This window comes from Paracoccidioides brasiliensis (assembly GCF_000150735.1).
Source record: "Paracoccidioides brasiliensis Pb18 unplaced genomic scaffold supercont2.3, whole genome shotgun sequence".
NCBI classification, from domain to species: Eukaryota; Fungi; Ascomycota; class Eurotiomycetes; order Onygenales; family Ajellomycetaceae; genus Paracoccidioides; species Paracoccidioides brasiliensis.
In genome coordinates, this window is record NW_011371360.1 from 2,252,289 (window position 1) to 2,263,446 (window position 11,158).

An 11,158-nucleotide genomic window follows, 5' to 3' on the forward strand; every position below is an offset into this window, starting at 1 on the left:
TGAGATCACTGCGATTCCAAAATGTCTGTATTTTCTTAGCTCCGCCATCGATTCATCCGAATGATGGCGCAATTTCGGTCGTTCCCTGCCTGCTCGCTCTCCATGCTTCCTTACCCCCAGTTCATGATGTTTCTCCGACCACAGCCTGCCGATGTGGGGAGAATGTCACTAGGAGGAGCGAAATGCTCCAGCATCATGACAGCCCCTTTGCTCCAAGCACGCAATATCACACAAAATCATATCCGGCGGATGCGGGAGGCGGAGGAAACGTGGAAAGGGTATGCAGAGGAAATCAAGGCTGGCAATAGAAAGAGCTTTTTGGAACTTATGGAAGAACGGGGTTTGGTTAACCAAGTTGTTGGGTATGTTAGCTACCTAATCTCCCTGGAGAGAATAAGCATTGGAATGAATATGCCCTTATACTGGCGACGTTTCATGTTGCGCGACACGACTTGCGTCTTCCGCTAACGCAATTGTGCGTACTGTAGTGACCGAGATGCATTGAATAAAATGTGGACGGAAAGAAGAGTAGGAGTATACGTTGGTGTCGATCCTACAGCCCCGTCTCTGCATATTGGACACATGCTACCATTTATGGTTCTGGCATGGGCTTATGTCCACGGTATCAGATCGGTTTTTCTGGTGAGCACATGTTGCTTTTACGCTCTTCCACGCTATATACTTGTCCAAGTAAGTATGGAGCTGTATTATGTAGCATATCACTAATTCAAATAACAGCTAGGCGGGTCCACAAGTCAAATTGGCGACCCTACAGACAGAGAAGCCCCCAGAGCTAAACAGGCCAGAATTACGCGCAAAGAGAATATGGTGAACATGCATCTCCAACTTAGAATTTTCGGGATGTCTATCGAGAGGTACGGGGCTAAACATGGATACGCATATGAACCTATATGGAGACGGGCAATCGTGAATAATAATGCATGGTGGCTCAAGGCGCCGTTCATGGAGGTCATGAAAACCATGGGAGAGAGTGTGCGATTGGGGCCGATGCTTGGGCGGGATACGTACGTATACGCACCCTTCACTATTTGTCTAGTATAGGATTCTGTTAGGTGTCTTCCGGACGAGGGCGGCTGACACAATACGGCTTTGCAGTGTTAAGAATCGTTTACAGAGCGGGAAAGGCATGTCCCTGGCGGAATTTACATATCCTCTTCTGCAAGCATGGGATTGGTGGCAACTCATCCAACAACAAAACATTTTGGTGCAAGTTGGCGGGTCCGACCAGGCTGGAAATATTCAATTTGGCATCGATGCGACGAAAGCTCTGATGAAAGCGGACCAGGACTACTGGCGAAAGCATGCTCCGAATCCTGAAGACCGGGAAATATTGGAGCCTATGGGGTTTACTACACCTCTCCTCACAACCCCATCAGGGGAGAAGTTTGGAAAGACAGCGGGAAATGCTGTCTGGTTAGATAAGGACATGACTCCGACTTTTGACCTCTACCAGGTAAGAGATCTGTTCCTTCTGATTGTCCATTTACTACAATAGCGTTACAGGAAACTTACCGTCTATAGTTTTTCATACGGGTTCCGGACGAGAATGTTGAACAATATTTGAAATATTTTACCTTCCTCTCTATACCCACAATCAAGAAAATCATGGTACAGCACATGGAGGACCCGTCTAAGAGAGTCGCACAGCACAAACTGGCTTCCGAATTCGTCGAACTTATGCGCGGGCCTGCGGAAGCCGCCCAAGCTGAGAAGGACCATCGAAGCCTTTTTGGAAGCCTTTTTGGAGGGCAAGTATCCACGGCCCTAGAAATGGAGGCCCGCCCAAAACGTGATATCAATCTTTCAGAAACGAGCCCTTTTAGGGTGCCATCCCCACATGTTACTCTCCCAAGATCATTGGTCGTTGGACAGTTTTTCCACAAGGTTCTTTGGTCAGCAGGGCTCGCATCATCAAAGGCAGAAGCAATGCGGCTTATCTTACAAAACGGAGCGGCTGTCGCGTCAAGATCAGACTCCAAGGCCGTTATGGATGACAAATTGTCCTATGTTCCGATCAAGACTTGGAACAAAGATGAAACAGCAAAATTTATCATTGACGATTCTCTGCTGATCTTGAGGATTGGGAAATGGAAAGTGAAGATCGTAAAAATCGTGAGCGATGAGGATTATGAGAAACTAGGCCTACAAGCTCCAGGATGGAGGGAGGAGGAAGAGGAAGCTGAGGTGAAATCGGGAGATGTGAGAGTCGAATGAATCATCCAGGTAAGATGGATTTCTCCTCTCGTTTTTCCCGCTCCGTTCCGCCTGACCTGTTAATAGCGATATGCTGTATACTTTTACGGATTTTTCTTCCTTCTACTTCTTTGTTTTTCTGTTTTGTGGACCTGTAAATTAGATTAGATACTTGATTCCCGTTATCCCTACCTGCTTAGCTCCGTCTCCTCTTCTCCTTTTGTGTCTTAATCTTCGTTTGTCGGGGAACACATTTCATTTTTCTATCATGATGCCTTTTAATACTTCTTCCTTTTGCTAGTAACCTCTAGCTCTGTATGCTTTTTTTATTATTATTATTACTTATTTAACGCCTGGAGGCACGTGATCAGCTGACTAAGAATAGTCTGCTGTCGCGGCCACAGCACCTCCCTAAGGGTATCAGGTGTGCCAGCGCAGCAGCTAGTCTGCTGCCTGACATGTCTAGTCGGCCGAAGCCCTCTTGAGAGTCTATGTACAGAGTAGCCCCTGTCCTGGAGGTTCTGAATGGCGTAGTAGCTGAAGATTACAGGACTGAGGAAGCCAAGGGCTTCTAGGGTGGTGTGTAGAGGTGATGAGAAATGTATATAAGGAGCATAGGAAAGAGAGAGGGGGAGAGAGAAGTCAGATGTTGAACAGGTTCTAGTAGCAGTGTTGGATGTTGATGAAGAAGCAGGTATTAGTGCATCAGATAGGGAAGGTTGTAGCTTCTCTTACTGTGCTGAGAAGTCAGTCAATTGCTTTCTTTGATTCTCAGCATGCTTCAGAGGTTTTAATTCATTCAATGTTCCAGCCTTTCCAGCAAAAGAAGAAGTGCTCAGGAGTCTTATCTCAGCTGCAAGAGCAGGTGAGAAGTGTGTCATCATGTGCTCATCTGTGATGATAGGCTGTGAAGTCACTGTGATCTGTTCTAGCTGCCAGCAAGTGGCCTAGATTTCTTCAGAGAAGAGTGAGCTCAGAGGAGGATTCTTTTGACATTGAAATATTGAGGTTCTTGTATTGTGATGTGCTATTGAAGCTCCAGTATTGTTGCAGTGAGGCATTGAAGTGTTCTTTAGCATAGAATTTGACTCACACCAGAGTCAGAGTGCAGTGAGTGCATTTCATTGTGCAGACTGACTTGGCTGCAGCATCTGCAGCATCATTGTCTGGAATCCCAGCATGGTCAGAGCATCATTGAACATAGATCCATCTTGGGCCAGCTGGACCTGAGCTCTGTTTTGTCCAGAATCTGCAGAGTTCATTGAACTTAGCAAAAATGAGAAAAGATGTTTGTGTGAGTGTGTCTGTGTGAAGTCTTATTGCAGTCTCTTCATTGTCTAGAGTCACTATAATGTGCTGTGTGAACATAGAGAAGGAGTTCTGTAGTGCTGTCTTGAGATCAGCAACTGCTGCAAGCACTTCAGCATCAAAGACCTCAGCAGTGCAGCTCAGAGGCAGCTTATCAAGCTTCAGAGATTGATTTGTTCCTCAGTATAGATAGTAGTCTCTGTCTGAAACTTCTTGACTGTCTTTGAAGCCATCAGTATATGTGATGAGATTGAGAGGGGATACAGCTTTCTGAAGTCAGTTTTGAAAAGCTGCTGATTCTGCAGCTTGTCCCACAGCCTCAATTTCTAGTGTCTTTTGCTCTCTATTTGATATGCCAGAATTGTCTCAAGAAGGCAAGAACTCTGAGCTGGGTGTGATGGTCATCATTTTAATGTTTCATCTAATTCATTTAAAATGTGAGATGTATCATCTTTGATGTAGAGAATGTGACAGATCAGCTGCAGCTATGTGAACAGCTAGTCAGTCATGTATTCTTTCTAGTCAGACTTTGACTGAGCCTCAGCTTGATTCACATAGAAGAACAGAGGTAGATGTTGTGACAAAGACAGGTAGAATGACTCAAGCAGCATTGTTGAAGACTATCTGAATCTTGTCAATGACTGTCTGAGAGGTTCACTTCAAGAACCAGGTCTCAGCTTCATAAAACAGAGTGCTGAAGGCACAGCTTTGAGTTGCTTGTCTGAGTAAATGTGTTTGATTTTCAAATGAGACTTCATTTAGTGATTTAACATGTTCTGTAACAATTCTGGCTCAAGTGCACACAAGGTGAATATGTTCTCTGAAGAGTAACTTTCTGTCAAAGAAAATCTCTAGTCATCTGATGTAGTTATTGAGGGAAATTGTCTGTTCATTAAAGGAGATGAAGGGCTCTGAGTACTTGATCTTTTTATGAAAGTATTGAAGCTCTGTCTTGGCTGGGTCAAATGAGATTTCATTGTCAATACCTCATTTCAGAGTGTGATTGAGAGAATTCTGAAGCTGACTTTCTACTCACTCAAGGGAGCTTCCAGTCTTCAGGATTGCAATGTCATCTGTGTACTCAAACCAGTCTTTGATAAGCTGGAGGAGAGGTTCTATGTAGAGCAGAAAGAGAATTGATGAGATGAAGAATCTCTGTGAAAGACCACAGAGAATCTGAAACATCTTTGATTGAACACTGTCTAGTTGAATCAAAGCTAGTCATTGATCAAGAAAAGATGCTACTCACTTTATCAGAACTGCCAGCCAGCTCTGTTTCTGTAGATGTCTTAGAAGCTGGTCTTGAAGGACTCTGTTGAAGGTCTTTTTGACATCTAGAGTGATCATGCCAGTCAGAAGGTGTTTGTCTCATGCCTCTTGTACATTACAGACTAGTGTGGTGGTGAGGTCTACTGCAGACCTCTGTTGAACAGCACTACACTGATCTTCTGCTAGAATGTGATGATGAAGAGTGAGATGAGACATTCATCTAGCTATCAGATGCTCCAGCTCTTTGCTGAGACAGAATAGCAGTGTGATTGAGCAGTAAGACTTTGATAGAGAGTAATCTCTTTTCTCTGACTTTGAAATAATCACCATCTCAGTCTTCTTGAAGCTCTGGGGGTGGATTTCTTGATCTATACAGTGTTGAAAGAGTAGAATGATTCAATTGTCTATCACTGGCCATGTCTTTTGAAGAACCTTGGCTGTAATGTCATTCAGGTCAGAAGATGTGCTAAGTGTCTGGCAGATGACTCTGTAGACTTCCTGCTCTGTAAGAAGCATTCAGAGTATCTTTCTGCATGAGATTGTTGATGTATGCTCTGGAATATCTTCTGTGTCAAGATGTCTGATCAGAAGTGTCTTGCACAGTAGAGAAGATTTGCCAGCACAAGATTGTTCTAGATGTCCATCAGAATGTCATAAAGAAGAAGTGGAGTCTTGAGGTTGATATTTATGCCATTTGACAATCTTGTAGACATCTGATAAGGAGAAAGCCTTCTCAATTCACTGACAATTCCATGCTCTCTTAGCTTTTCTAATTTCTGTCTGGAATGTCACTTGTTCTGATTGACAAGGACTGTGTCTACATGCTGCATGATATACTCTTCTGGCTATCTTGACTGCTGGGGTCCACCATGGGGCATGATGACTCTTGAGTCCTGGGGTGAGAGAGCAGGAGCCTTGTAGAGCCAGTTGAAGAGATTTCATGATGTCCACTGCTTCCTCATTCATGTTCTCATAGACTGGTGAGAAGAAGAGAGTGAGTAGTTGCAAGAAGTGATCAGCATCACAGATTGCAAAACTAAGCTTCTTCTTCTTAATCAATTGAGTCTGAGTCTGTGATAATTGAACTGTTGTGATAAGAGTTTCATGATCTGAGATGCAGTGCAGTTCAGAAGCAATATGACAGATAGCTGAGTTAGCAGCACAGAAGACAAAATCAAGTGTGTCTTCTTGTCTATGTGTAGAGAATTCAGCTGGGTTGAGAAGCTGGAGTTCAAGAGAGATTGCTCAGTTATACAGATTCTCTTCTGCTTGAGAATGTCTATCAGTTGTAGAGTTTCATGCTGTGTGTCTAATATTAAAGTCTTCTAATGCCATCCAGGGGATGGTCTCTGTGGTGTGTGTAAGAGAGAGAAGGTCTTGAAGGCCTTGACCTGCATCTATGGCATCAGATGAGGTGTTGTATATGTTGTAGATATTAGTTCTTTTGAAGTTAGAGATCTTAACTGAGACACAGACAACATTTCTTGAGATATCTGCTATAGATTGAGTTGGTGCAAGAGCTCTTTCATTTCTGACATAGAGCAGTACTCTGGACCTCTTGATCCAGTTGAAGAAGAGTGAGGTGAAGTGTTTGTATGAGAGATGACTTTTGAAGAGGCAGATGAAGAGGTTCATAGCTATTCAGAGTTTCTAAATGATCACAATGTTGCAGACTCTTTCATCTGCTAGTGAGAGAGTGATGTCATGAAAGCTTGACTGTCTTTCTACATTGACTTGATATACAGTGAGTGTAGATTTGTGAGAAGAGCTGTGACTGCTCTTCATTAGTGAAGGTTCAGACTTGATGTGATCTTAATGTCTGTTTGAGAGCAGATCATTGAGTCTGTCTGATTGCTTTGAGAGCTAGTGACTGGTGTCAGCAGAGCTGAGAGAGGAGATGAGATGAAGTCTTTAGAGTTTAGCTCTGAGTTGCTCTTCTCTGCTGAAGTTTGATGAGCTGAGATGAATGCTCTTCTGTCAGCTTTGTGTATTGAGTGTAGCTGATGATGGGAGATGTGTTCTATACATTCAGAGACTATTTTGAGCCTCACTGAACAGTCAGTGCTGAGAGTGAAATGAGAGTCAAGACAGTTGCAGCAGTGAGCTGATGTTTGACATTCATCTGAGTGTGCAGGACTGCTGCACTTCTCACAATGTAGAGATCACACACAGTTTCTTTCTGTGTGAAAGCTGTGACATCTTGTGCAAATTGAAATCTTTGATGATTTCTTGATTTTGTTAACCATCACCAGACAACTGAAAAGATGAAGTTTGTTTGAAAAGAGATGTGCTTCAGAGGTTCATACTTCAATTCAGATGTACTCTTCATGCAGATTGAGGTTCATGGACTTCTTTGTCCAGTGACAATGAGTGATTGAAGTCTGATGAATGATGTCTCAAATCTCAGAAAGAAGCATCTCTTCTGACACTGGAATCAGAGTGATATTCTGTTCTTCAAAGCTGTGTGTCAACTTCTTGATTGAACTGACTACAAAGATGATTCAGAATTTCTGTCACTCAATAAGACAGTCATCTACAGCAGCTTTCAGCTTATCTGCATGTTCAAGAATGAAGGCTGTCTTCACTGGGAAGGGGGCAGTCATGATGATTTCCAATGAGCAGTGCCATACATCAGTGATCCAGGTCAGATCAGAGATCATGGCATGTACTTGTTCATGAATAGCTTGGGGGTCTAGGTCACAAGCAGTGTGTGCTGCAGGTAGTCTAATCATAACTTGTTTGTCTTTCTGTCATTGATGCAGGGAGTGATTGGCCCACTGTACCTGCTTCTTGTGAGATTGTCCCATTGCTGAAATGGTCTGAAGGGGATTGTTTGAGAAGATTGCCTTAGCTGTTGCAGCAGTAGCATACATCAACATAGGCTTTGATTCAGTGATGAGGTCTTTAATGACTTTGACTATGCTGTGTCCCATGGCTTGCCTTAGTACAGCAGTCTGGTGTGGTAGAGAGTTCTCATAAGTGCAGAGTATCAGGTCCAGTACTGCAGATAGCTTATTGCATAGCTCAAGCACTGCAGCTAGCTCTGCAAAGAAGAAGTTGTTGACATGACTCAGCAGAGCATTGAGCTTATAATTCACTGTGGAAGAGGAGTTCTTCACAGTTAGCAGGACTGCTTGAGTGCAGTCAGTCACATTCTCAATGAATTCTCCTCCTGGTGAGAGGGCCGGGCGGGGATTGAAGTTGATATTGATTTGATGTAGTTGAGCTGTGGTGGCTGTTGTAGTGTCTGATGCATCCTGGGACATGGTGTTTTGGGGCTGGGGGGGGTCATCTGGGGGTTTTAGCAGAGCAGAGGAGATTGCGCAGACTCTCTTCTTTTTAGAGTGAAGAGGAGCCTTGGTGATAGCAATGTTGCTGTTGTTTTGGCTCATCGCGGCGAAACTGTCTAGCTTTGTATGCCTCAGCATTTAACTCTATACCCAGTTATACCGTATCATGGGGAATTGCCTTATGGTTTAGCGCAATCCTGATCGGGTTTAGCGCAACATCGCCCCTTTCTAGACTATATAAACCTCCTCCCGCCGCTCGAACATCTTCTCTCCATCATCCCTGTTTTCCCTGCCTTTCCTCATAATTCTCTTGTCTCATGTGTGCTGTTTCCACCCCTTCTCATTGGCCCCCACTGGTAGTGTCGCCTGGCCCAGCTGTGCCGCAGCTGAAACTGTTCTCAACATGCTGACCATGTTCCACTTCCCTTCTTCCCTGATACAATTTCGCCGCACTCTACTGTCAAGTTACCCTAACATTTATGCACAGACTGAGCCCTGCTACTGAGATATTTCGTCTGCTCAGAACTGTGGCTGGCTGAGGTTTCCTGTTCACTCTGTTGGTCTCATTTTCTTGTCGCATACATGACTAACAATTGCTCTACATCCTATATTTGATGTTTTGGGTTCTGCACCCCTATTCTATCAACGCTGCCAATCCCATCCTGTCTGTGTCTTGGTACTTGTTGTCCTTAATCTCTCTCTTTTGCAATTGGTCGGCAAACCCAATGTTTCTCACCTGTGGCGCACACTGGTGATCTCCGCTCATTAAGATAGTACGCCAATGAAAAAAAAAAAAATGCCTCCACATGTTAGAAACAATATCTGCCTTGCTGTGCCGCAGACCATTACACATCAGGCCCCAACTAGAGCGCAAGATCTGGAACATCTGTTTGGTTGCAAGGGTGACATGCCCAGATGAAGAAAATTATCTCCTCAATGATTCAAGTCTCACGGCGTGGCCGATGCATGACATGGACATGATCCAAACTTCTCTAGTGAAGGTGAACTCTCAGTCACACTATGTTCTCTTTTAACCAGCAGCAAATACTGAGTTGACAAAGATGAATGTTCACTGGTAAAGGGACTTCAGCCTCAGCCTCCTGGGTGCTAAAATCAACCAGGAGAGAAAGGGGTGATGTGACGATGTGATGTGATGTCCAAGTTTCCCTATCTTCACAATCCACACTTTGATGAATTAGCGGACTGATTCACTATTGGAAATTTGTGTTCATTGCTACAAGACTGTGCATTGGAGCGGACCATCATCACATGACAATCATTCTAGCACCTTAGTCAGTGCTACTATTTAGGAAATAAAAAGTGAGAAGGGTTACAATCTTCCCTTTCTTGCTGCGTAGACGGCGGCTGGTATTGCAAGGCGGTAGGTGATGACGCTCATTTTCATGCCTTATTGTACCAGGATTTGCCTGACCTTTCCTCCATGGCGCCAACATTCCTGCACCCTGGTGATTCTTCCAGACCACCCAAGACGAGTTCGCTACAGTTGCTGAAAAGTACAAAGACACTCTAAAGCCTGAAACCGTCAAAGTGGCAATGAAGGGGGTCATGCACAATAGCCGTTGATCTCTTCTCTCACACTTTTCCCAGGGAGGCGGAGCATCCGAGCCAAAGAGATTCTGCAAGGCATTTCACTACTTTCGAGCTCGACAAGGATGAAAAGATCGTTGCATCAAAGCACTACTATAAGTGAGAGGAAACGACAGTGCTGGGTAACTTAGATTATTCGTGGGACAGGGAGGGACAAGAAGCAGGACGTCAAGAAAATGTGATGATGGTGACACGAAGTGGATGGTCTGCGGTCCTTAGCTAGAGAAGAGTTGGACACTGTAACTACACAGACCTAGAGTTATGAAATTCATGGCTGTAGGTTGAACTCGCACTTGTAGTTACATAGTTAGTTTAGCGTTGCCTATAACCAACCAATTTTAGCTATAATCAATCCTTTTAGCGAGATCGACTCATCTACATCCTGAATCTTTGATCCATCCCATCCATCCCTCTTGCATACCTAAGTCGGCTAGCGCATGAATAGTTAAATCCGGGCCAATAATCGCCAGCGTCTCGCTACGATCCGGACAAGGCAAATTCATCTTGAAGGACACTCCCTAGGCTATTTCTCCAAGCTTCAATGAGAACATACGACCGCGGCTTTGTGAAAGCCCATTTCTACGCTTACCACATGACATCATTCCAAATCAGTGGATACTTGTGTACGAGAACATGAAAGATAGATGACTTTCTGAGCCTTGTTAGAAAGTAAATATCAATACAAGCCAGGAAGCAGATCCTAAAAGCTAGTCTGCGCGGGATTGCTGAGCTGCACAGCCATGACATTGTTCATTTGGGTGAAGGACGCACTCTTCAGTTCCATAACCTAAACCTAATTGCTTCCAGATATCAAACCTGACAATATCATGATCAACTACCGCGGTGCTGGTCCGGAGGTGATTGTTGAGGAGGCTCAAATCATCGATCTTGAAAACGCAGCTTATCTCCCTAAAGGGAGGTGCATTAAAGGAATGTTAGCTGGCAATGATAGCTGGCGCAGTCCGGAGGGCCGCTTCAAGGGCGAGCTTAACAAGCCTTCTGACATCTTCTCCTTCGCAGCCGTGATATTTTTCCCTCCTCGAGAGAAGGCTCTACCAAGCTAACCTACTTAGTGCATCTATGATATGCTCAAACAAGTCATCTTCGGAGCCGATGAGGATTTGCACAGACACGAATCACAGGGTGCATACCCTCACGTCATTCGCTTGTAATGTCAAGTTTCGTTTTTTGGGGATCAAGTTTTGAACAGGCTCATGACACATGTCGGTGAGTTCAAGGATCTCATCGGGAGAATGGAGAATTTGGATCCTCAAAAGCACCCCTGGTCTGCTGGTTGTGAGATAGTCGCGGTATAATTACTCTTGTAGTTTACTGCTGCTTAGGTATTGCTGATCCCAGGCCGGGTGACTCGAAGGTGTTGCCCGGAATTGTGATGGCCGTAAGACGCAGGAAGGTTCATCACCCTCCACCGAATTTGGGCGAGATGTGGCACTCAGCAGACAAGGAAG

General features: G+C 44.4%; 2 protein-coding genes across 2 annotated transcripts; both read left to right on the plus strand.

Moving 5' to 3' along the window:
• Positions 1-63: 63 nt before the first annotated feature.
• On the plus strand, positions 64-2,235 carry PADG_03060 (tyrosine-tRNA ligase; the record flags this gene model as incomplete). The annotated part of the gene is made up of 5 exons (XM_010759949.1): positions 64-362; positions 489-642; positions 739-1,025; positions 1,117-1,474; positions 1,543-2,235. The coding sequence occupies 5 exons, from the start codon at positions 64-66 to the stop codon at positions 2,233-2,235; spliced, it is 1,791 nt and encodes a 596-aa protein (XP_010758251.1).
• An 8,281-nt stretch (positions 2,236-10,516) lies between these two features.
• PADG_03062 (uncharacterized protein) lies at positions 10,517-10,861 on the plus strand (the record flags this gene model as incomplete). The annotated part of the gene is made up of 2 exons (XM_010759950.1): positions 10,517-10,711; positions 10,763-10,861. 2 exons carry the CDS (start codon positions 10,517-10,519, stop codon positions 10,859-10,861), a joined length of 294 nt encoding a protein of 97 aa, XP_010758252.1.
• Between the last annotated feature and the right edge of the window lie 297 nt (positions 10,862-11,158).